This window comes from Anolis carolinensis, chromosome 3 (assembly GCF_035594765.1).
Source record: "Anolis carolinensis isolate JA03-04 chromosome 3, rAnoCar3.1.pri, whole genome shotgun sequence".
Taxonomy (NCBI): Eukaryota; Metazoa; Chordata; class Lepidosauria; order Squamata; family Dactyloidae; genus Anolis; species Anolis carolinensis.
In genome coordinates, this window is record NC_085843.1 from 65,524,814 (window position 1) to 65,552,789 (window position 27,976).

General features: G+C 37.0%; 1 protein-coding gene across 7 annotated transcripts in view; it reads right to left on the minus strand.

Annotated features, from left to right (window-relative positions):
- Positions 1-14,750: 14,750 nt before the first annotated feature.
- The window catches only part of nrip1 (nuclear receptor interacting protein 1), a 118,831-nt gene continuing 105,605 nt past the window's right edge, over positions 14,751-27,976 (minus strand). For 6 of the 7 annotated variants that reach the window (XM_008115691.3, XM_008115689.3, XM_062974994.1 and 3 more), the window contains one exon: positions 14,751-23,750. In XM_008115691.3, the coding sequence (XP_008113898.2) occupies positions 19,894-23,406 (3,513 nt within the window). In that variant the 5' untranslated portion in view covers positions 23,407-23,750 and the 3' untranslated portion in view covers positions 14,751-19,893. Of the gene's footprint in view, positions 23,751-23,902; positions 24,781-27,976 lie in introns of those variants that run through there. The other variant, XM_062974995.1, reaches the window with a different exon arrangement.

The window sequence follows — 27,976 nt, forward strand, 5'->3', positions numbered from 1 at the left end:
AATTGTGCCTGGGGCACCCTCTTCCGCCAGCCACAATTAGAACTGGCCTCACTCCTTAGGAGTTCAGCAAAACGTTCTCACCCCCCCCCCCCCCATATGCACACACTAAAGTGTGGAAAACTGAATACTCACAGAATGACTTTGTTTTGTTTGCATTGCATGTCTTCTTCAAAAAGTTGCTACTCGCCAGAACACTGGCAGGCTCCCATATAATGGAGGTAGCTGCAAGAATATTACAGGGAGATTATGAGGGGACACACTTTCTTTTAAAGCCTGCATCTTTTTCTGTCCATCATGATCATTTCAACAGCTCTGGTGGCTTTACTAAAAGGATTTTTCCAAAAGATAAAAGACAAAAATGACTGGAACCATGCCAGGAAGTTATTAAAATAATGGAAGCCCTCTAGGCTCTCATTCCCATTACTGGCGGTTGTTGCTTCTGGCTTTAGGAGCTGAGAGTACTGAGAGACTTCAGACAGTTTTCTTCAGGTTGCAAATTGTTATCATTTGCATGTACTATGACAAGCAACTGTGCCTTATTACTCTAAACAATGTCATTTGCAACCTAAAGCAACAGTGGGTTTTGGACTTCACTGGTGTAGTGTGTGGAAAGTTAGACCTAGAACAGGTAGAGCTTGGTTCTAGTTTCTACTGTGCCATGATGCTCAATGGCTATGAGCAAGTATCAACATTCCTTCCAAAGCAATCTTAAGGGTAGACAATTCACACTGCAGAATTATAGCAGCTCAATAACACTTTAACTTTCACAGTTCCATCCTATGAAATTCTGGTGTTTGTGGTGTGGTGTGGTACCAGAGCTCTTTGACAGCTATGAGTAAATATCTCACAAAACTACAATTCTCTGAATTTCATAGTATTGAGCCATGACAGTTAATGTAATGTCAAACTACTGTTATTTTACAGTGTGGATACAATCTGAATTGCAAAGATTTCACAGATTCATTTGATAATTAAATAAAATAGGATAAAAAGGAGCAACAGGCCATTTTTTCTAATTATTTATTTTTTAGTTTCTAAAATTAAAATCACAAACATCTGCTTAGTCCTCTACAGGCAAATTCTTGTCTGAAACATACTATCAGCCCAATAAGGAATTATATGCTTATGGGATGGGGTGATATATTCCAATTAAAATATAGCTAGCGCCAAATTCGGAAGAAGAGCTGATGCATCAAATCCTTTATTAGATTGAATGCTGAACCCAGAATTTATTGCTCTGCACAGACTCCTGGGTTGGGAAAAAGGAAATGAAATATAACACTAATGGATTCATTTGGTATTAATAATTTAATCTATGTTTTTCTTAATGTTCTGGTCAAAATAAAGCAGTGTGTGTGTGTGTGTGTGTGTGTGTATCCTTTCAAAATGTTGCCACCATGATATTTGAGTGATTGTTTTAAAAACATAAAATCAGACTTAAAGCTCGTTCTTTAGAAGATCATTTAGCAATACCTCTGTGTGTGTGTGTGTGCACCCATGCATGCGTGCATTCCCAGGCTTCATCTGAAAATGTGAAACAGTAAATAATAGAAAGTCCTTTTGAAATAAAGTATTTCTGGATCAAGAATACCAGAGAGTCATTTTGGAGGACCTAGAGAAGACATATTTTGTTAAACATGTATAAATGAAACTGTAAATATCAGCTCCGTGAATATAGGCGACATACTGTATTGGAAAGATTTATTTATTTTGTGTCAAAAGCATTGCATAACAAATACATTTTAAAATGATGAAAAGAAGGAAAACACAAGCAACTAAATAGTTTTAGACCAAAAACAGGCAACAGCAACCACATTGTCTGTAGCTTTAAACAACTCCTCTTCCGTACATGAAAGAAAGATTAAGTCCTATGAGAAGCAGGGGTTGGCAAGTGAGACAAATCCAGATCAATGTAATCTATGGCACTTACTTACTTACTTACTTAGGCGATCCCTTGTAGGTCGAGGATGATGGTCTTCCAGTTGTGGGGTTTGGGGTGGATCCATAGAGACCTATTCTTGACCCGCATGTTCTCCTGCAGTGAGGACATTGGTTTCCAGGTGGAAGGCGGTCCCGGTCAGGGTTGGCTTGATGCTCCTTCCTCTTGGCATGTTTCTCCCTTAAGCCCCCCATCCATGCCTCTTCAAACTCTGCAGCACTGCTGTTCACAGCTTACCTCCAGTTAGAGCACTCAAGGGTCAGGACTTCCCAGTTCTCAGTGTCTATGCCACAGTTTTAAAGGTTGGCTTTAAGCCCATTTTGAAATCTCTTTTCCTGCCCACCAACATGGCACAGTCCAGCGGAGTTGATGGCGTGGGAGCATCGCTTCAATGCTGGTAGTCTTTGCTTCTTTCAGCACGCAGACATTTGTCCGCCTGTCTTCCCAAGAGATTTGCAGGATTTTTCTGAGGCAACGCTGATGGAAACGCTCCAGGAGTTGAGTGTGATGTCTGTAGACAGTCCACGTTTCGCAGGCGTAGAGCAGGGTTGGGAGGACAATGGCTTTATAAACAAGCACCTTGGTATCTCTACGGATGTACCGATCATCAAACACTCTCTTCATTCAGAAAAATGCTGCACTCGCAGAGCTCAAGTGGTATTGTATTTCAGTGTCGATGTTGAACGCCAGAATATATATTATTACTACATCATATTACATGTTTCAACACCAATAATATTCCATATCACTGACTACCTCTGCGTGAAAGAAAATGCAGAAAAAATAGATACGAAAAGTAAATTATAATTCATGTTACAAGATGAAAACAGTCATGTAACATGGTTCTGCCATGTTGCAGACAGTTCTAAATTGTAGTTGAGTTACGTTCATTTATTGCCTTCACTGAGAGCTAAAGTACACGACAAGTTAAATATATCAGACACACTACATACATTGCGTAGTTACATGACTACCTTAGTTGCGTAGCTGAGTGGCATCACTTGCCCCATTCTAGCCAGTATTATGACACAGCAGCCACTGAAAGAGATGGGGGTCTGTCAATGGACACATCAGATGCACATTTCTGCTCTCCTCTCATGAGTACTCTCCATTGCAACAGCCAAACTAAGGATTCCTGCCAAAATTTCTCCTAGAACCAAAAATCATCCATGAAACAGGGTGGGAACATTAGTGATGTGGTCTGATTAACAGGAGAGCCCATCTCCATCACTCGCTGTGGTTGATGTCCAGACCATATGTAGATATTCCATACACTATGAGATACAGAAAGAATACAAATACAAATCAGTTACAAATGTGTAACTCTAGGTTATGTATTTGTAAATGCAATTGTGAATTCCAGCCATAGTATGCAGCTGAGCATTTCCTTATTTTTTTAAACTTTCAGACTAGGACCGCCTATGCACAGGTAGAAGAGCTTTAAACCTTCATCGTCCTCAGCTACTTGTTTTATAAAATTGCAACCTCTTTGAGGTCATTTTTGAAGGGATTTGTTGAGGGATTTTAGGTGTTATTAATTTTGGGAAAGATACTTTCCCATCATGTACTTTGTAGGACTATCATAACCCAATGTCTCTCAAATCCAATTTATGTCATTTAATATAAGCATAATAGTGAATGTTATGATCTTCAAGTATTAACAAGGATGGGTATTTTTACTCTTGAGTTTGGAAGACCTGAGCAGGGGCAGTTGTTGATGAGGATCTTGGAACTTTTTTATTCATGTGTTGCCACAAGTCAAAGTTGACTTGATGGCATATAATAACAAAGTTAGATGGCTGTTGAAATGCTTGGGGTTGCTCAAGAAACACTACCTTATGCAACTGCTACAACAAGCTTAAGAGGTCTGTATTATGAGGTTCAGTTCCATCTCCCCTAAAGAAGACAGCATTTCCACTCATTTGTGCATCTCAAATGAGTGGAAACTGGATAAACAAAAATGACAAGGTCAGTAAATATTTAAAGCACACATGTCTAATTATATGAAAAACAGCATTAATGAAGACTGAAAGCTAAATTTATAGATGCATTCCCCCAGAGATTCACACATGGGGAAAAATCAATCTAGAAAAATAATAAGCCAAATTACCTCATTTGAAATGAACCAGGACATAATGCTGGCATAGTTACATGTTGGGTGAATGCTCCAGAGCATTTGTAGGTATTAGGCATGTGAGATCCATGAAAATAATGGTTCAATACTCGCTTCAAAAGTAGGGGGTGCTGATGCTTCATTTCTAAAGTCATTTTTGAATTTTGAAGCCAAAAAACTGAAACTTTCCAAAACTTTGGAATCTTTGTTCGTACCTCGTTAATGGCGGATACACATGTGCATGAAGGAAAACATTATCGTCAATGGGGAAACTTGAGAGATTTCTCTCTCCCATATTTTTTGAGCTATCCTAATGAAATTAGGAACACATTTACCCCCGTTAGCTCACCAAATCTAAGAACATTTGACTTATCCTCAGATTTCTGGCAAATTTTCAATTTTTTATTTAAAAAAACATTTTTTAATAATAACAAAAATCTGTTCCTGGTTTGGAAGTGTTATTTCCTGTTTCATTGGGTCTTTCCTTTGAAAGTCGTTGTTCTACTTCAGAAACTTTGTTTTTGTTGATGAAACTTTGTTAAATTGGTGGACGGAGACTCAACAAACCATAATGTGCTATTTTTTATAGGACGATGTCCCTTGCACAAAGACAAAGTTTTGGCAGTGTAATAAAGTTTTGTCATGTTTTTATGACAGAACCAATTGGGAAATGACATTTATTACCCAGGAAAGAAATCATAGTACACCATCAAATCACTCCTGACAGATGAACATCAGCCTTTGAATAAGGAAATCTGTTCCTGGTATGAAAGTGTTATTTCTGATTTCATTGGGTTTTCTGTGGCTGAGAGTGTGTAGCCATGGAAACCCAAGATCACTCAGTGGGTTTCCATGGCTGAGTGGGAATCGAGCCACAATCATAATCCAACTCTCAAACCAGTACAATACACCATGCTGTCTCAAAATGGGCCCTAACCAGGAGGGAAAACACTCACCGTCTCCTACCATGGACCATGTTTAACCTATAGGATTATGGACCCTTGCCCCCCGATTGAAACCTGTTGTGATTATCATTGATTGCTATTTTTAGTGTAACATTTTATTTTGTGTAATAATCTGTTTTTATATTGTTATGTATTGTATGTATTATATATTATATGCTGTGTATTACTGATGTAAACCGCCCTGAGTCCCTTCTGGGAGATAGGGCGGTATATAAATAAAGTATTATTATTATTATTATTATTATTATTATTATTATTATTATTATTATTATTATTATTTTCCCTTCCTCAGCAGAGGAGCAAGAGGGATCCGTCACCACCAGGGAAAGGAAGGAGATGGAGGGAAAGGAGAGTGTTTTTCTTTCCTTCTCCTCCCCTTCCCTGGCAGAAGAGCAGGAGGGAGCCATCGCCACCACCGCGGAAGGGATTGAGAAGGAGAGAAAAGCACTTGCCTTTCCCTCCTTCTCCTCCCCTTCCCTGGCAGAAGAGCAAGAGGGAGCCATCGCAGCCGAGTAAGGGAAAGATATTTGGCAGTTCCCGCAAATCTCTAACCAGGAAGGAAAACGCTCAGCAGTGGGTTTCTTCCCATGAGGCTTAGCCCACTTCTAACCTGGAGAGAAAATGCTCTTCCCTTTCTGCCAAGACTCAGCAAGCCCAGGCTAGGCTGCTCCTCCCTGCAAACAAAGTTTGGTTTAAATTAAAAATGCTTTCTCATATATCCGAAGGTTTTCCGAGGCCATTAAATAAATGGGCTCTAATGCTTTGAATTGGAAGGTTAATTCTGAAGGGCCAAATCACCTCGGAACCCCATTCAGGACCCAAAAAGATACATTTTTTTTTTACAATTGACGATTCCGAGAAATTTGCTCATGCCTAGTAGGTTTATTGCAACTTTCTAGTCCTTGAAAATACCCAATGCTTTATCTTCACTGGTTATTTATTGTTTATATTGTTTTGTTTTTATGATTGCCTTTTGGGCATTAAATTTTCTCACCCCTCGGGTGAGAAAGGCGAGGTATAAATGTTGTAAATAAATAAATAAATAAATATTAACATATGATTCTTCCATCAAGGCTACAATTTAATATAAGAAGGCATGTACTTGCTTTTGGGCTTTGATGGATGATATATTCTAAATGACCCATTCTGTTCTATACACATTATGGTGATACTTTACTAGACCAAACAAAGACACAAAATACAATGGCTCATCCTCAGGCAAGAATTTTAAAAATTCTACAGCCAAAAGTTCTGAAGCCAAAGAATTTCATAGAATCATAGAGTTGGAAGAGACCTCATGCGCACCATAAGTTTCAAGAACAAAAAGCAGCCATCTCAATAGAGCAGTGATTCTCAACTTTCCTAATGTCGCAATCCCTTAATAAAATTCCTCATGTTGTGGTGCCCCCAACCATAAAATTATTTTTGTTGCCTCTTCATAACTTTATTTTTGTTACTGTTATGAATCATAATGTAAATATCTGATATGCAGGATGCATTTTCATTCACTGGACCCAATTAAGCACAAACACTCGATACACCCAAATTTGAATACTGCTGGGCTTGGGGGGGGGGTGATTTTGTCATTTGGGAGTAGTAGTTGCTGGGATTTATAGTTCACCTACAATCAAAGAGCATTCAGAAACTTCCCACACAGAATCCCCATGACCACCAGAAAATACTGGAGGGATTTGGGAGGAATTGACAGTGATTTAGGGGAGAAGTGGTTCACCTACATCTGGAGAGCACTGTGAATCCAAACGGCTATGGGAGGATTCGCTGTCTTTTTCCAAAAAGGAAGAGAAGGACAGGCAGAGAGATCTTCAACCTTTTCTGCCAAACGGGTTCCTAAGACCATCAGAAATGTATGTTTTCTGATGGTCTTGGCAACCCCTCTGACATGGTCTTGGCAACCCCTCATGACCCTCCTAGGGGTCCTGACCCCCTGGTTGAAAAATGCTGCAAATAGAGGGATGTGACCCATTTCATTTGATTTTACTACAAAGTGGTAAGATCATGTCTTATAATTGTTTTACTGTCTTAAATATTTTGAGGGTTTTTTTAAACCATTATTTTTGTCTGTATGAATCCTTGATATCATATAGTTTGGGTTTGAAATAAATAAATACATTAATTAATAGTTCTTTCTACATCTTATCCTTTGTATACCCTTGTTCTTCTGGAACATAGCAAGGGGGATTTGAGATGTCTAATGTGTACCTAAAAACTACGTTGTCACCGGCAAATTTCAAATTGATGGTAGGCTCCTCAAGCAATGTGAAGATAACAGATAATTCTAGGTCTAATCTATGCTATTTTTAGCACATGAGCTTCATATTTAGCAAAGGTTTATAGCAGCAGAACAGAAATCACCAAAAGAACCCACTAATATTTTAATTCTAGCACATGATAGTTCCTCTACATATATTATTTAGTATTTATTTAAAACATTTATATTCTGCCCTTCTCATCCCAAAGGGGATTCAGGGCGGAGCACAACATATATACGGCAAACATTCAATGCCGAAGCATAAAATAAACCATAAATATACATAATCACTAAAATCAGTTATCTTCACATTAAAACCATTATTTAAAACTATTGCAAGACAGCCTTACTGTATCTGGTCAGCAGGGTGAAATTTCCTATTGCTGATGTTATCACCCTGTACCAAAGACTTGGTCCCACAGCCAGGTCCTGACCATCTTTCTGAAAGACAGGAGAGAGGGTGCTGACCTAATCTCCCCAGGGAGGGAGTTCCATAGCCGGGGGCAATCACTTGTCCCTGCCAATCGCACCTGTGAGGGTGGCGGGACCGAGAGCAGGGCCTCCCCAGAAGATCTTAATCTCTGTGGTGGGTCATAGAGTGAGATGCGTTCAGACAGGTAAACTGGGCTGGGGCCATTTAGGGCTTTATAGGCCAAAGCCAGCACTTTGAATTGTGTTCGGTAGCTAACTGGCAGCCAGTGAAGCTCCCTGTACTCTGCCTCAGTTATTAACCTGGCTGCCTCTCGCTGAACTATTTGAAGTTTCCGAACAGTCTTAAAAGGCAACCCCATGTAGAGAACGTTGCTTTAGTCTATCCAAGATGTTACGAGAGCATGGACCACCGTGGCCAAGTCTGACTTCCCAAGGTACGGGTAAACTGGACACAAGTTTTAGTTGTGCAGAAGCCCCCCTAGCCACTGCCAAAACCTGAGGTTCCAGGTTCAGCAATGAGTCCAGGAGAACTCTCAAGCTGCGAACCTGTGCCTTCAAGGGGAGTGTGACATACACGGGCATAAATACCCTAAAGACACCAGATCCTCTCTGGGCTTGGAAGCTAAGCAGGGTCAGCTCTAATTAATAGTTGGATGGGAGACCACCAATGAATACCAGGCGCTGTAGGTTATATTTAAGCACAAGGAACTGGCAAAATAATCTCAGAGTATTTCATGTTTAAGAAACCCCTATGAAATTCATGGGGTTGCCAAAAGTCGTCAGGTGATTTGAAGATGCGCACACATCACATAAAGCTGTCTTTCCTATTTAAAAATCCCCAAACTTTGACGTTTGTTTTCCAATCCTGTTGTTGCATCTACATTGATTTAATTGAACTGTGAAGCTCTGAAACAGAGGAGTTTTTGATTTAAGCATTTCTTCCCATGTTTCACTCCAAGACAGCCAGCTACTTCATAAATGTATGCGCGTGTGTGTAGTGATATATGCATAACATCGACCACTTGTGATATTCAAAATGAAGCACAGAAATAAATGTTAATGCTTTAAAGCCTCAAATAGCTTTTCCTGTCTGAAGTGTTTTCTCAGATCTCACAGTAATGACTCTACATGCCACATCCACATGGGATGATAGAGAGGAGAAGCTAAGCTTTTACATAAAAGAGAATATCAAGAAGCTGTATATTCTTTATTATACACAATTCAAATATGTATTAAACCAGGGATGTGCAAAATCCAAAGTGTGGGCCCAGAGCCATTCCCCTTGTCAAATTATGCCCCCAAATCTTCTGGCAGCATGATCGACCATTTAAAATTAATTTTATCCCTATCTCTATTGTAGGCATAAGAATTGGTTATTAGAAATCCTAGGTGATCATTTAGGATAGGAGACATGGGGAATGGGGATTTGTATGTATGGACTGTTCAAGGCAGAGCTAAAATGGGCTTCTAGTCTTTAGATGATGTTCACCCTTGTTTGTCCATATGTGACCATCAGTAACATAATTGTGTGGCAGCTTAAAAAGCCAATGCAACTCTAGACTGCTGCAATAGGAGCACAGTGTCTAGATTAAAGGAAGTAATTGTACCATTCTATTTTGTGTTGGTCAGACCTCACCAGGAATACTTACACCACAGATTTGGAAAGAGTTTGATAAGCTAGAAAGTCTCCAGAGGAGGACAACTAGAATGGTAAAAAGATCTGGAAACCAGTCCTGATGAAAGGGGCCTTATGGATGTGGATATGTTTAGCTCACCAAAGAGAAGGTTAAGGGGTGACATCATACCCATATTTAAATGTTTGAAAGTATTGAAGATGGAGCAGGCTTCTTTTCTGCTACCCTAGAGACTGGAGCATGAAGAAATGGATTCAAACTACAGTAGAAGAGATTACAGCTTCATATTAGGAAGAATTTCCTGATGTTAACAGCTGGTGATAAAAGCTGTAGAATATACTGCCTCAAAGTCTGGTGGAGTCTCCCTCTGAACTACTATATGCCTGGAATGCTTTAATTGCATGTTCCCCCAAGGCAGCCGTTTGGACTGGGTGGTCCTTGCGGTCTTTCCAGTTCTATGGTTCTAGTTGTCCATCCATTGTAGAAGTGGATAGATTTCAAATATGCTTCAACCTTTTGGTACTAAGCTTGTCCTATTATCCTAATTGAAAATCACAAATGCATTGGAGTTGCTAACAGACTGATCACTGGGACACTTTATATCTAAACAAGACTTCTCTAGCCTGCTATTCTTGATGGACTGCAGGTCTCATACATCTGAATGTCTGGAACCTAGTTTGCTGCCACAGCTGTACTTAGCACTTATGAGTGGTAGGCACATATTTACTCCTATCATCACCACTGCAGCAAGCAGCAGCAGAAAGGTAAGCAGGGTGGTTGCAGGGCTGGGTAGTAGGTACACACTACACAGTAAGGGAATAGTTGGTGGACAGCAAATATGATGATCTGGAAAATGATTTCATTTAAACTCTGACTTAGATTAACACTCAAGTCAGATAAAAAAAATCTGTGACCATAATGTTCGCTTACATGAAGCAGACACTATAAATTACTGAGGTTTCCATTCAGCAGTCAGAATATCATAACATAAATGTTAGCTGAACATTTCCATTTATAGTACCATGTCCCATATTTAGAAGTCCTCTTTCCCAGTCCAAGTGCTATAAGCAATTGCCTACATAGGGCTTCAATCTTGTTGCCCTAGTTTTTTCTTTGTCTTTCTTCCTCTTCTTCTTCTTCCTTTTTTCTTTTCATGCTTTGTGGGTGAGAATGTAAAATGTTATGTAGTAAGGACATCTTGGAAAGAGGATGCTTTAAAATTAGATGGGATGGAGGAAATATTAAGATAATTTGGTGCAAAGCCTCAAAGTCAGTGATTACTTTTATTCATTATTCAAATTGTTATTCTTCTCTTTGTTCTGTTTTGAAAATTGTGTCATGTTATGTTGATTATTTTGTCTTTGTCCTTGGTTACATTTTATTCTCATAGAGTCCAGATTCAAATACAGATAAACAAAGCACAGGTGTCAAATATCACAAGACTGAATGATAGCACATGTTTTTAAAGATAATTCAAGAGATATGCAAAAACCACTTACATTAACATCTGTTCCATGTAGAATGATGGGAAGTATTATTAAAGAAAAAGCCCATCCTTTCTAGAATCAAAACAACTTTGTTAAAAGTAGATCCTGACTCAGAAATCCTTTTGAATATGTTAAAGCATCAATAAGTACATGGTAATGAGTGAAACTATATAGTAAAACTGTGGAAAATGCATTGCTTGCCAATCTAATGGATTTGAAAGGAGACTGGATATATCAATGGTGGATAGGTCATCAAGATCAGGTTGACTACTATACAGAGGCAGTATGCTTGTTGGGCAATGTGATGTGGACTCATCTGATGGGTTTCTCATAGGCAATTGTATGAAGCCAATATTAGAATACATAAAGCACAGATCTTCTTATATTCTTATGAATAGCTATGCTTGAAACCCATCAGTCCAGACTTGATTTTTAAGGAAATATCTTTGTTGGTATTATAATCTAATTTCAAACTGAACTATGCATTAGCTATCACTAATCACAATCAAATGATGTTGCCCCTTCATACTTTAGAAAATGAGCATCTTCCCACTTTGCTTGGAGATAATTTCACCTGTGGTTACTCTTTGGCACTTCATCCCACATCTACATCATTAATCTGAATCTATTCTCAGTTATGTTACAAAATAACCCATTCTGAAAATGGAACTACATTGTTTTCATTTTAAAAAAATAATGGACTGCTGTGAGTCAATTATAAACATACATTGTTTGGAACTCTTTTATTTAGCTTTCCTTATCAAATGTTACTTAAAATACGAACTGAAGTTTACTCCATTTATTATAACACTCTTTGTAATACTGTGCAGTCAAGTGCAAATGATCTTCCGCCTTCTCAATTAACAGAGTATTAAGCCTTCCCCGAAGAGCAATAAACTCCTTTAATATGACAGGGGTACAAGTTCATTTATATGCTTCTATCAAGGTGTGTTTCCAAATCTGTGAAATTCCCTAAGCTCCTTTTTGATTATCAAGGTGAAGCAAAGCAGTAATGTTTTCCTCTACTGGTGTTTAAATCATATCCCACAGGAAGGAACCTGATAGATAAATGTATTTCAAAATATTATTTTAGTAGTTTCTTTAAAATATTGTTTGGAATACAGCATGAGGTAATTTTAGGCACTTTCTCCACAGATCATCAGTTTCTTCTCCTGTTCAGTATTTAACTTAATAGTTACCTCCACTGAAAAGTATTATTGATACCTTTATAGATATGTTCTGGATTTATCCATTGAGATATACTCTTAGAGTCATAGATCCAAGATTTGGATGGAGCACATGGTATCATGTGCAATCTTCTCTTAAGTAAAGTATCTCCAGCTGCTAGGCTATGACTAGCATGTAGCTTATTCACCCTACAAAGAGGCTGATCTCTCATGGGGAATTAGTTGCTCTTCCTGTCCATAACTTCCTGGTAATGGTGAATTCTCTTCTTCTGTAATCTAAAACAATTAGATATGGTTCTACCCTCTGGGGTAGAAGAAACTTCTCCCCTCCTTTCTGTGACAGCTTTTTAACTGTTTAGTGTAATGTCACACTTCAGTCTACATTTTGCCAAACAGCTCTGCAAGTTTTTAACCTTTCCTCATATGCTTTGTTCTCCACACCTCATATAATCTTTGACTTCAAACATGTATAAGTCATGTTCTCAATCTACCCACTGAGATGTGTTTTGGTGTGCAGGCAGCAGACACCTTTCTCTTTGGGTTCAGTATGCCATACTGTAAAAGAGCAACATACCTAGGATTACACAGTAGGGTTGCATGGGCAATGAAATGAGTGGCTGTTCACATTGATGTGCAACAGACACAGTGTGTACTTGAGAAATGGCAGCTCTAGCCACACACAGAATGAGACAGGCTCCTCAGATAACAGAGTGTTGGGTGCATGAAGAGACACAAAATAATTAGCTATTGTTATTGTTGTATTCTACTTTTGGTGATGGTGATTGGAGGCAGAGGTATGCCATTCTTCAGATCACAGGAACTGGAAATGCTGGGTTTAATTTGCCATTTGAATTTAAATAAAAATTTTTCCAGCAACTGGACAGGACATCATTTCTGGTAGCCATCCAGAATGGAGAGGGAGGCACTGGTTGGTTTTGGCCAGGTATCTCCTGCAATCACATTATAGAGACTCAAAAAGTTTGGGTTTTTTTTACAATTTTGGAGATTTTTTTCCCAGACCACTGAAATTCCAAGGGCCATATTGAACCCACAAAGAGATATGAATGTAGCTATAAGAGAACTGTTTTATGTCATGCTTGAATGCATTGTTTGGTTCAACCCAGGCGAAGTTATTTGGAGTTAAATCTCATTGAAAATATAGGAACACAATTTTGAAAGGAAACTAAATTACAGCCTAATCCTTTGTAGTTTAAGAGCATTTCCCCAAGATCCCCTCCACTATATTACCTTGTCACACCATGTCGATTTGTTCGTTTGGTTGATTATAAAATGCTATAGTAAAACAAGTATATTTCCCTTGGTTCTTTCACCTTCTGTTGCATTTTCTGAGGATTTACTGATATGCTTTGGGCCTACATTCTCTCAAAAGCAACACTAATTTGGGAGGAAAATAACTGTCACTGTTTTTTATTTTGCCATGCTCAGTAATAAAAGAGAAAATAGATATGAAGGTCAGTGGTTGCAGCTGGGGACTTTTAAGTTCTTAATTTTCATAGCCACTGCAACCCCTTAGGTGAACAGTGGGTAAAAAGGCAAAGAGCCAAGAACGCTGTGGTAGTAAATATCAGATCAAGGGTGAGCAAAGTGCCCTTTCTTCTTATAAAAAAAAGCAAGCAAACCAAATTCTCACCTTTTCTGTTACAGTTTTCAGAGCCAGGTGAAGACCATTTTATCCTCAGTTATTCCAAGAATTGTTCTTAATGTTTTAGATCTTTGTTCTAAAGCTGGCTTTATGTAGTGGTGCTCTGTGCTGTTAGGATAGTGTTGGGATGACCCAATTTATCATTGTTTGCCATTCTGCATTTCACATTAGTGATTTATCTGTGTCCCACTAAGAACATCCTATTATTGCACAGTTTAAAAATGTGATTCAGACATTCATACAGCTTTTTAAAACCTTAAGAGTTAGACTATATAAACTAAAACAACATATAATTTACTCTGCCACACATGACCCTTGTTTTCTGTCTTTTTGTATGTACTGTGGATTTTGGTATTCCCATTCTCCCTCTGGAGCACATAAGACTTCCAAGATTTAGAATATAGTCTCTCCTACTCTCCTGAACTGGATTTGGATTCCTCTCAATGCCTCAAAGCAAGAGAAAGGAAGATCAGCCACCAACAACCCCTTCACACAGAGCTACATTTGGCTGCATGTGCCATCGACCTAGCCGGCTCCCATCAGATGACACCGGCACAGCTCCATGAGTGAAGGAGGGTGGAGCCGCTGCATGGAGAGTTCCCGTGTTGCCATTACAATCCATAGGGGGAAGCTACACGCTCCATGCATGCTCATGCTTCTCCCCATCCAAACACCCTCAGCTGGAGCCAGGCAATGCGAAGCATGGGGTGCCGGGTTCCCCACGCCCTTCTACGAAGCAGATCACCTCCAGTGAACACATCACAAGGTTGCAATTAAAGAATCACATTGCTAAATAAACATTGATTCAGGTCCAAGTCAGACAATCTGTAGACTCAATTTGATTATATATAGAAGGACATAAGAGTTGTTTGTGTGCTCTTGATTCTTCGGCACACTGCATAGAGCTACTCAACTCTATGTATTCATATTAACCATAGATAGAAAGTGCTTTTATAAGATTGCTGGAGGATCTGTCACAACCAATGGGATCTCGGATAAAGATAGCATTTGCACCGCAAATAGAAAGTTGTACAATAAACAGATTAAAACTACTCATTCAATGCATTTTTCTCATTTATTCAAATTTTCTGCAGGAAGTAAACACTGAAAGAATAAAAAAAAAACCTTCACACTGCAGTATGTACAGTATTATGACATCACATGAATAAATCATTTTCTAATAAAAATGAGAGCCATTAAATTAGTGAAAACTCCACAACAAAAAAGATTGCATAAACCCCAGAATTCTTCTTTATGGCAATGAAAACTGATATTACACTGACAAAACTATAACAGATCTCAGCAGTTTGAAATGGAATCAAAAAGTTAATGATGTTTGTGGCTGGCAGAAGGGAGGTGCTCTTTATGTTTGTTTGTTTTTTTAAAAAAGCTGTTTTTTCCCCAGACCCTTTCATTTGAAGCACATTCTTTCACAAAGCTAAAATACCACAGCAGAAGTCATGTCCAGAAACAGTTGTGTTTGATAAACATTTTGTTTGACTTAAGACATTTTTGCCATTGCAGAGATGCACAGGGTCCCCCATGCATTTTTCATGCAGCAAGTAATTACAATTTTAAATAAAATGTTTTTATACATTCTTCCAGACTTGCAACTGTATACATACATGCAAAAATTTAAACCTATGTGATCATATTTACATTTAATACATAGAATATACATAACAAAAAGAGTAAAAGGTTTAATCTTTTGCATTATATAGAATACAAAATAGGTACTTTTCATTAAAGAAACCACTATTTACATCACTTTTTTTAAAAACCAATTTTGACATGTATGTGTAACAAGTCTACATATTTACAAATGTATACATATACATACATACATACTTTACATATATATAAAGTATATATAAAATATAACTAACCAGTTCATTCTACTAAAATGCAGTAGAAACTAAACTGGCAATATTTTGCTGTCATACATGATAGCATTATCACATTTGATTGATGTGTGGTGGGGAAAATAAAAGAATGTATCTTGGAAAAAATGTAAATTAAACACTTTATAATCTAGATTTTTTAAAAAATATATACTGTTTAAGAAGTAAACACATGGCTGATTTTCCATTCAAACTATTGTTTCTATCTTCAAAAATGGACCGATATTTTAGAATAATCCTAAACACATTTACTCAGAAGAAATTCCAGTGAATTCAAAAGCATTTAGTCTCAGAAAGTATGCATAGGTTTCCAGGTGTGCAGCCCCATCCAGTGCATAACTAACTATGTAGATAGACATAAGACCCATTGTGCTCAATAGGGTGTATTTTCTGTGAATCCGAATGTAGGTTTAAGTAATCTCCACTAGTTTATTACATGGTCCTAAATTTAAATTTTATTCTGAAGTTCTAGTGTATGCTTTTATAAAATGGCAGAAAAATGAGATAGAAATGTTGTTCTCTATCCCAAGATCCATGTTACTCCTCTTTTAGATCACAATGTAAACTGCTTTTTTCTATAAATCTTATTGTCAAATTCTGACTCAAGTTACCTGAGACAGTCACATAAAAACCAGAAAATATAACAAATCTTGATATAAACAGAAGAAATGTGGGGGGAAATCCCTAGTTCATCAGCTCACTTTCTTCTGAAGTCCGTTGCTTAGTATTTCTCTCCTTCTAAGATGACTTTAATGCACAGGCGAAAAGGAGAAAACTTGGGAGAAACTGGTGGTGACTATATTGAAGCAAATCTAGGTTTAACTAAAGGGACATGTTATCATGTATACTTTGATTCTGTAGCACATGTTACTTGGATGATTTATCAATTCACATTATTATTCCATTTTACCTACTATGGTTGCATTCTATGGAATCCTGGAAGCTATAGTTTTTGGAGGCACTAGAATTTGAAATACTACTTTCTAATCTGCAAATCCCAGGATAACATAGGATGGAGCTGGAACAGTTGAAGTGAGATAATAGTGCATGCTTCATATTCAGAGCTGTGTACGATGATTGCAAACAAGCTACTGCAGTGCTTGGCTTACCCTTTGTTGCATGGCTGGCTTTTACTGGCCACGTGGGTAAGGCAGCTGACTGAGATATATGTAAAACTTTTTGATTAAAATCTTATTTACTACCCAATTTTGAGAATTTTGATTATGTCAATGAAGGTAACATTTAGAATGGGACACACCAACCTCTGGTACTATAAAAATGATTGCTTATGTGGAACAATACTGTTTTGTCAGTAAGCACTTAAATATTTGTCTAGAGAACATCTAATGGAATATGTATGATCATATTAATAATGGGAGTTTCTCCTTGCTTTCTTTGATAAATGGACTACAATCCTCTGGACCATTTTTATGTTTAAAGTACAGAAATGCACACTGTATGATTATGTTTAAACTGTGTAAAGTAACAAAGATTTGTTGTGACATTAACACATGCAGAAGTACAGGAGTGGAATGACTATGGATTGCAATACACGAGGTTTTAAGCAATATTTATGCCAAATTTTACTAGATTTTTTATATAAAGATTGAAGCATGGTCCTTTCCATAGGTTACAATTTCACAGTTTCTGGTTCACAACACCCACCCATACACACATAAATTATTTGAATACTACTACTACTAAAATAACAAAACAATATTTTGTAGGCAACTTTATAATGGAACAAGTATACCCTTCTCTAGCGGTTAATGTGAGGCAAAAAAGGGATTCAACATCATTAAGAAAATTCTGAAATCATTTGAATTAATGACATCTGAGTTGTCATTGGCTATTTCTAAAAGCTAAAATAAATACTTGAACAGCACAAATCTTATATGTAATTACTCAAAATTAAGTCTTACATAATTAAGTGGAATTTTATTCCAAAAAGGTTTATTGAGCTGTATCTCAAATGAGATACAACTGAAACCTGACTCATAATGGAAGTTAAAATTATATTTAATTAAAATATGCATCTCCTTCATAATTTTTCAAGACTGAGGAGGGCAGTGGGCCTCACCTGGCTCCAGCCTCCCCTCCGAAAGTAGTCCCAGAGGGACTACTTTCAAAAAGTCTCTTCAGTGGTGGAGGCGGCAAATTCCTCCCTCACCCCAGCTTTGCTGGGGCGAGAAAGGCCCTTCTTGTTAGTGATAATCTGCTTTCCCTATCATTAAATCTCTCCATGAGATGGGTTGTACTGGCCTTTTATGGTTTCTCAAAAATGCTAAACATCAATGGAAGACTTGGGTAAGATTAGAATAAATTGCTCAGTACAAAGGACATATATTGAGCTCAGAAACTGAGACTTAGTGCCATCCACTATATTGTTAACTGTCGCCAAGTCAACTTTGACTTGAGACAACTTCTGAATGAGATCTCTATGTCTCCAGGAAAATTATACAGAAAAAGAAAAATGATAGTGTTCCTCTGTCTTAAGAGCAGGATCCAGTGGATTGGCAAGGGAAATCTTTTCCTCCTTAGTTCAGTAGGTCTGAGCTAGTTTTAAGGTGATGTAGGGGGTAGGTAGTTTCACTGCTACCACCAAATTTAGCCCTTCTCATTTACAATTAACTATCACAACTTCTGAATGTTCAGAGTTCAACAGAGTTGATAATTCTGAATCAGAATGCTACATGTTTCAAGTTATTGCAGTAGATAGAACTTTACTTAAAATAGAACTCAAAGCAAATGCAAAGTATTGTACTCAGAAAGATCATTTGTATTTTGAAGGTGGCATGGTAATTTGAGCAAGAGTAGCAAAAATTTCTTGGTAGAATGCTAAAAAAGTCTATTTGTCTATGAAAAGCCAAGTCAATGGTGTGAAAAGTAAATGCATGTGTCCAGTGATAAACAGAGAGAGAGAGAGAGGTGCATGACACAACTAATAACTATATTGTTATTAAATGCATTCCAGTTTTAAAGCTGTCATTTGATTCATTCCACTTTTTCAATTTATACCACTCTTTTTAAGTCTGGTATGGTAAAGGCTAATAAATTAATAAGCGAACAGTTTACAGATTAACTGATGTTTTTACAATTACATCGACAGATCAGCAACATAAATAATGTTCCATTCTTTATTAGTGCTCATATTTTAAACATGCATGGATTGATGAGAAATGACTATTCTTCTATTATTATTTTTTCTCTTTCTTAACATAAATCAGCAGTAGTTCTGGAAAATTCTATCTTCCTGTATTAATCTCATGAGATGACCTTGCTGTGTTTACTTGAACCAACGCATAAATGTGGATAATAAAACTTTTTAAAAACTGACAGCATTTTGGAAACCCAGTATTATAAAAAAAATGTAAAGTCATCACCTAGTTTTTATTCCAAGTGAGTATCTAGGGAAGGCATCCTCCAAATGCAACTAGAGAAAAGAGATTCTACTTGTGGTTCTCTCAGATATCAAAACATAATTAAAAGCCATTTGGAAGCACTATAAATTTCATTTCTGTCCACTTCTCTAGTTGACACTAATGGAGATTACAAATACAATAAACAAATGTCTTGGTCTAAGTGATCCATTTATGTATCTGTAAAAAAATTCTTCACATTTCATAAAATTTTGAAAAGCACAAAATTATACTGCCCCAGTGCCCAGATTTTTTTAAAAAGGAAAATATATTACATAGCAGGATACAATGGTGCAAAATACCAGTGTAGGCTGGATATTACATTGCATTACATGCGTAATACCAGTAGTTCCAAATAAGATCCTCTTTAGATGCAATTTCCCAATGTAGTTGCTTCTGCCTCTATAAATATTCCTATATCAATCAAATAATTTAAAGAATTCTGCCTAGATGGTTCAATTTTCTGCCATGTTTAACAGCCATACACATGACACATTAGGAGGTTTTTGTCCCTTTACTTGCATGATTTTGAAACATACCTTGAAGCTGAACACATTAGCCAGATTCTTGATACTATGGCCAGTGTAGAAGGAATATTGGCAGCAGTTACTACATCAGGAAAATTATGTGCAAGAGAGACCAACATCTCCAGTTACAAGTTATATAATTAACGAAAAATTGTGATAATTCTCCTTTAAAGCCAAAAAGAAAAGTACAAAAAGGAGAAGAAAGCAACATGTATTTAAATATTAGCCACAAAGTTCATCAAACAAAAACATGTTTCACTTATACCATGCGTTTCTCAAATCATGCTAGATTTATACAACATTGTTTTTGAAAGTAAAGATTCCAACCTGCCTGTAAACACATTATATGACTATAATTTACTCTGGTTCTTTTTTAATCGTTAACACTTTCTCTAAGAGTCCATATACATCTCCATTCACATTGTGTTGAAGTGACACCCTGTTACTTGAATGGTTATTATATGCATGTCTCACCGCATGAAATGGCATTCTACATTCTACCACAGGTGATAGTTCTCTCTTGATTGTGGCAGCTGATGAATTTTCTGTAAATGATGTTTCACTCCAAGAATCTTTGCTATGTGCTTCCTGAATATTAACAGAACTCCCCCCCTTCTGTAACATATAATATAATATTGGATTAGTTTTGGTCAATCTTGGGGAATCTCTGCCATGTTCATTCTTGTCTGAATCTGTGATGATCCATTTTATGGGCCCCCTTTCATTAGGTACAGGGCAAACACTATATTGGTCACATTCAGGGTGTGATGATACCGTGCCTCCCAGTTGATCAGAGAAGGGAGAACTGGCAGGACTCTTCACTGCAACTGAATATTGAAATGCTTGGTGATCCAGACAATTGGTTTGTTGCCCAGGATTCCCCACAAGTGTATGCAATGAAGAAACACTGGATTCACCTTTGTTATTATTTGTTATATTGTTTTTGTTTGCTTTCTTTCTGCCATCAATCACTGCTGAATTATTCCTACGCTGAGACATGTCTTTTTCACAGTTTTCTGACAGAAGGAGTTGTTTCAACACATTAAACCCTTTGCTTTCTCTAGACCAACTTCTAGATTCACTTTCATTATTTGAACCATAACCTGAAGAATATTTTAATTCAAGGTCAGTTCTGCTAAATTTCAATTCTTTCTGTTTAAGAGCAGCCCCATACATCACATCTGGAGAAGACTTATGATTGCCTGCAGTTTCAGATACATTACTTCTGTTACATTTTACTATTTTTAAAGGACTCTCACAGGGTTCACAATGAAGCTTTCTCTTCTTTGGGATGGTGCTGTGACTTTTTGAGTCCACAGATGTCTGTTCATTGTTTCTGTGATTTCTGTCTACATCATCTACAGAGTAGTTATCTTGATTCTGTCGAAGCAGTCGGCTCAATAAACCATTTTTTGAAAAGGAAAAATCTTGAGGTAACAAAGGGTTAGGTCTAGGTTCTTCTGATGTTGGGGAAGTAGGTGTGTTTCTTTCTAATGAACGACCTAGTCCATGAATTTTCTTATGAACATTGCCCCTTGTTTGTTGTGCATTTGTATTCTGAAGGGCATTTAATTCCTCTGAAGGTTCAGATTTTACTTTTACAGTTAATATTTGTTCATTCAAAGTCTTTTCTGTTGGGTTTTGTAAACCCTCCTCTTTTGATAGCATAGTCTCTTTTGTTTCACTCATACCTTTGTTGGAAGTTCCTAGAAGCAATTGGAGGACTGTACGCCTCTCAAGGAGATTCTGGATTTCTGAACTAGGAATTTTTTGTTCTGCTGGTAGAGGTTGGTTGCTTACTATTGTGTTTTCTTCAAATGTACTGGATGTGTTAGTAAGCATGGAGCTATTTAGTCCATCTATCAAACCTATTGGTTTCTCTGTGTTTAGAGTCATTACTTGTTTGCTTGATTGCCTTTGCTCATCTACAGACACTGAAGACTGCATCCCACATTGAGCTAAGTTTTGCAGAAGTTTACTTGCACTAAAAGATGACGACGCTTGCGGCGTTTCTTTTCTGTTCTGCTTACTTCCTTGAAGTTCCTTCTGGATCGTGAGATCCATCAAGTGTTTAGAAGCTGGATTAATGACTCTTTCAGGCTGTATGATGCAAGTGTATGGTGATGAATTATGTTTGATCAATAAGGGAGAATGATGTGAAAGGTTGATGGGTGAATCTGCTTTTGTAGAAGCTAACAAAGGGGGAGTGTTTACTGGAGTATTTCGACTTGTGTTAATGCAGTCAGTCACAGGAGTTCTGTTACCTGCTGGTAAATTAAATTTTGCCACATCAGTTGTAACTAACATTCCTTCAGTTTCTGGAAGTTTCTCTATAGTGTCTTCATTTTTATGGCCAAGTAATAGCTGAAGTAAAGTTACTTTCTGATGTGGATTTAGTTTGGCAGTTTTAGGTGGATCTTTCTCTTCTGTATTTTCTAGACCCGGCACTTTTGAATCCCAGTTATGAATTAAGGATTGTGTTAAATTGTCTAGAGAGGATGGTGGCCCAGAATCTGAAGCACTGTTTTTCTGTTTGAAAGATAAATCTATGGGAAGACAAGTAGAATGAGAACTTTCATCATCACTGCTGTCATCTTCTGTAAAACTTGGATTGTTGTCAGAGTACTCATCAACAGTAGTTGGTGTACTACCCTCCTCAAAAACACTTGATCTGTCATTGTGTTCATATCCCTTAACCTGCTTAGTAGCATTGTGATTTTTAAGGAGATGCAGAAGTAAACTACTGTTGGTAGGTGGTTTGAAATGATTTTTTTCCATTGTTCCTTTGTAGCTTATGCTTCTGGGAGGTGAATGGGTTATCCCCACAGAACTCTGAAAATGTGTCATATTGCTTTTATTGGGTACTGATTTGGTTGAAGATCTCACCTGTCCATTCAGGTGGCTTTCCATTCCTTTTGACAGTTTGAAATGGCCAACATCTTTTGGAACACTTTCTTTTAATCTTGCCATAGCAGCAAGTCTCTCACTTGCAACCTGACTTGCATTTTGTGCTTTAAGAGCATGTTCTCTGGAGTACTGCTGCAAGTGTGCTTCACTTGAAAGAAGCAGAGCAAGCTGACTACAAGCCACACTGGGTTTAGGAGATGTAGCAGGGCTAGACCTTTTTTCCACCATGCTTGCAACAGCTTGCAATCTTGCAGCACAAGACAGTGACTCATTCATCACTTTTGGACCACTACTCTGTGCTGTGTGAGAAGACTCTATAAAACGATCTTTAACCACATTTGCTGTTACCTCAGGTAGACCTGTCTCCAGCTTTTCATCTTTTGCTTTGCTCTTCTTCAGTAGTGTCTTCAAGTGACTGGATGCAACACCATAGCACCGTAAGTCTTTCTCAACTTGCAGAGAATCATGGCTGAGGGAATATCCTTGCTCCTTTAGGCTCTGCCTAATCTGTTGTGACAAAGCAACACTCTGCAGCCTAGAGCTGAATGACTGAAGCAAAGAAGCTAGTAATGTGCTATCTTGTTTGCCTTTGGGCACATTTTCAACCATGCCAGCTAACAAAGCTTCTTTTTTCCCATTTAAATCCACAATAGAATCAGACAACCGTCTTCTCTTTGCAGCATTCCAGTCTTCAGAAGATTGTAGCAGCCTTGCCTTTTTGTGATGCAGCATGCCAGAACTTCGATATATATTTGTGTTAGGAACTGGACCATCTCTCTGACAGCTGGGAGATGTATTTCCAGAAACCTTGCAATTTTGATCCTCTGCAACAGGCCCAATAGGATTTTTGTCAACCATCGAACCCGAGCCTCCTGCTGCTTGATGCATTAGTAATCCCTCTAGGTAAGTTAGAACAACAGAATCCTGGTGCATCTCAGAGACAAGCTCTTCTCCATGAGTCATGTTCAATACAAGTATCGACAGCAGTTCCCTTTTTATTAGCTTATAAGGTCTAATCTGTTGAAAGTGAGCAGAGATTCAGCTTAACAAGAAAGCTTTACAGCACTCTACAATACATGATGCAAAACAGGTGCGAAGGATCTTGGATGACTCTTCCATTAAACATTTGTGGAATATCTGAAGTTCCTTTTTTATCCATCTCTGCAGTAATAGGCATATGTGTTTATGTAGAAAATCCAGAAACACTGTTTAAAATGTCTTAGCAATATTTTTATCATTCCACAATCTTCTGCAACAGAGCATTTCTTTCTTCAGTCTTTTTTTATCATATTACACATGCTTGATTCCTATGAAAGAAGAAAAATATATTAGATAAGTACAACATAGATTTGTTATGCTGAATTCAAGTAGATAAAAAGAGGTGTATATACAATTGTATATACAATATTTTTTATGGTAAATCTTCCTAAACTCTTCTCTCATATTACATTTTCTTTACCTCTATAATACAGGTAGCAACTTATGTCACTAAAAAAATGTTTTTTAACTTCAGTTCTCTGATATACCCTAGCTAATACAGCTAGTGATGTGTGTTCAGGTCTAACAGTAAGGCAACATTTCCTATCCCTGTTCTGTAACATGTCCTAGCAGCAGCTTTACTTAATGACAATGACAGAAAACATTCTATTGAATGTCAACAATGAAAGAATTCCCTGTCCTCAACAGTGACTAGACCTTAATCCAGTTCTAGAACTATAGAGTGTTAGATTCTAGTTACTGGTGTTAGGGCTTCCAGTGTTAGGGGCACAGGACACATGCAAAAGTGGAAAACACAAATAAAATAGGTTATTATTTTTAAACTAGGAAAACACCTCTCTATGAAGGTCCTCCTGTGTGATGCTATGGTCACTTTCTGGTGTCTTTTGACCACACAGTTGCACTTGAGGGATTTAGTGATTCCTACAGAGATCAAATTGATCTAATCCATGAATAATTAAATTTTCTAAAGGGAAACCCATAAATGTAGAAGACTGTCTACAATGCCATTCTCTCTGTTTAGGAAAGGTTACAGTGGAGGAGAAATCTCATGCATCCCACAACAGCAGTTCATCAAACATTCAACATATTTTCCCTTAAAGAATAAAAAATAAAAGCAAAAGAAATTTGCCCAACACTAATCAAATTCCTGAAGAAATGGAACACTTGAAGTCATCACTATTATTGTGTGACTGCTAGCATAGTGAACCAACAAGATTCTGGCAACAGAAGGTTCTGTAATACTATAAAGAAGTGAATATCCTTCTCTTGATGTGCTTCCAGCTTTCAAAACATGATGTGTATATACATTTCCTATATGTATATTATAGTAAATTTGCACAGATTAGATCTGATACATTACCACACTATTTTCAAAATATTCTGTAAAACTATGTATTGTACAATTTTAAAACAAGTAATGAATATTTAAGGTGTTAACATATTAGATTGACATGTGTCATGCCTAAGCACTAATTCAAAACAATATTTAAAGAATCCAAGCATTGTCAATCACTTTAACAAAGGAAATGAGACAAGTCATTCTACTGGCATGTAAGTTCCAAGAAAAACTAAGGGCATTCCTCTTGATATCTAAAATTGCTGACCCCATAATGAATTCACATATGATATCTGAAAGGGTTACTCATGTATGATACTCTTCTGTTGTTCAGCACCAAGAGTTGCTAAAATAATCAAAGTTTAAAATGGTCAAATACTTTCATACTGGTGATAATCAGTTTTTACTTAAGGTTACTTTCAACAAATTAGTATCACCCAGTCATTACATGATTAACAGCAAACATACTTCAATTGTGAGTCAAGTGCAATAGGTGATGAATTGTAATAGTCACTATAATTCAGCAGCGACCATAATTCAACACAATTCACATTAAATTTTATGTAGAGACTTTTTTTTCCTTTTACAAATAACTTGTAACAGTAATACCATAATGAAGGAGCACAATACAAATTAACTGGGCAAACTGAATAGTTTTAATAAAATGGAAAAAAAACAATTGTATTATTTTATATTTTTCTCAGGTGAGAGTTGGTATGAAACACATATATGTATGGGCACATATTTTTTCATATCAGCCTGTTTTAAAAAATTCAGAAAAAACAAAAGGCATTTCTCAAGATGATAAAAATATAGTTATTTATTGGTAGAAAAGCTGAAAGTATTTTTAAGTATGTGTATTCTCACAACCTTCTTCAAGGTTTTACTCAGAATCAAATGTTAGAAGTTTATAACCAAAAACTCTTGAATCATTTACTGGACAAATGAAAATGCCGACTTTTCTACCAACAAACAATTTTTGAGCATCCTGAAATGCACCTTTTATGTCTGCTATTGAATGCTCTTCAGGGTTTGCTTCTTTTCTTTTAAATTCCCCCACCCTCTTAGTCTTAGATTAAAATTTAAATAGGCAGTAAAACATTTGTGTTCCATGCTATCACTTTCTGAGTAAAACTGTACAAGATTGCACAGATAATATCATATCAAAATCATAATTAGAATAAAGAAAATGCACACTAATGAACTGTCACATATATTAAAAGTTTCCAATAAAAGTTTCCAATAAAGATAATATCAAAACAAAATTAATGTTAATAAATAAATGAGATTTCTAAGATCCCAAGCAGCAGAACATTTCCAGTTCAAAATTTAATTGGAAAGCTCTTGGATTGAGCAAGTTTGTACCCTAGTTATAGCTTGCTGCTCACATGCGATTTCCTTTAAAAAAAGAGGAAAGGATGGTATGCCTTGTGTGTTCTACTGGACACTGAAAAATTGAAATATTAAGAAGGATCATAGATTTTTCTTCTCTACCCTCTTGGTATGCTGAGACAATTGTTAATAAAGTTTAAAGACGATGTAAAATTTACTTCTGTTTTTCTTCATATACTGTAGAGTCTCACTTATCCAACATTTGCTTATCCAACGTTCTGGATTATCCAACGCAATCTGCCTCCCACCTGGATCCACAACTGATTCTCTGGGCAGCAAGGACTGAACTCTTTATGGATTTAATTTTTGACAATGTTGTTATTGCAAGTTCACCTTATGCAATTCTATCTTTATTTGCAGTCAATGTGTTAGTAGTCAATGTTTTTGTAGTCAATGTTTTCAACACACTGCAATGTTTTGGTGCTAAATTCATAAATACAGTAATTACTACATAACGTTACCGTGTACTGAACTGCTTTTTCTGTTGATTTGTTGTAAAACAGGATGTTTTGGTGCTTAATTTGTAAAATCATAACATAAATTGATGTTTAATAGGCTTTTCCTTAATCCCTCCTTATTATCCAACATTTTTGCTTATCCAACGTTCTGCCGGCCCATTTATGTTGGATAAGTGAGACTCTACTGTATATATTTTCTTTTAAAATATATTAGAAAATTTTTAATGATAAAAAAGAATTATGACTTTGGAGATGAGGATTTGAATCCCTGCTTGGCCAAATGGGCAAATCAGATTCTTTCAACCTCAAAGGAAGGCAAAGGTAACCCCTCCCCCCCCTCCCCCATCACATCTTGTCAAGGCAACCTGTGATAGATTTAGTATAGGAATACCACAAATCAGAAACAAGTTGAAGGCTCACACAATAATAAATCAATTGGTCCAATTCATATAATTGTAACCATTAAGAGCTTATTATGAATTTACTCTGAGTGCAGGACTGTTTACAAAGGTGATCTACTTTTCTGATCAATGTAATGACCATGTAGGATACTTTAAAAAAATCCCCTCTGCAATTATTAACTTATGACACTGTTTTGTCTTGATAAACAGGGTATTTTGCATATACAAGCTGATATAAATGTGGAATAATCTTGCAGTTCCACATCTACAGAATTATACTACAGACATTGCTCTGATGCTAAATGATTACTAATAAAACAATAAAAAGTCAAGTCCATAAAATTATTCGTTAATCATTATAAAACAGGGGAAATGACAAAAGTTAACAACTAGGAAAATGAACAGGAAAATCCCTGGAAAACAGGTTTTCAGCTGATGTTTGAGACATCCAACACTGGCAACACTCCTAATTTGAATGAGAACATGATTTCAGTAGTCTGCACCAAAATAAGTAGAACCCCTTCCCCCTTAATCAACATTAAGGACTGGAGATAAGCAACATCCATACAAGAGAAAGCAGTCCCTCATCCCGTCATGAATTATATTTGACCTTGATGCATCTGCAGTGATCTTCGCACCTGGAAAAATAAAGTCTGTCACTGCCTTCACAGTTTTCTCCCTCTATTTGCCAGTCATCAATCAGTCTGGTTGCCATGATCTTGGTTTTCTTGATGTTTAAATGCAGCCCGGCTTTTGCACTTTCTTCTTTCACCTTGGTGATAAGGCTCCTCAGTTCCTCCTCACTTTCAGCCATCAGAGTGGTATCATCTGCATATCTAAGGTTGTTAATGTTTCTTCCAGCAATTTTAACTCCGGCCTTGGATTTGTCAAGCCCCGCACATTGCATGATGTGTTCTGCATACTAGTTGAATAGGTAGGGTGAAAGT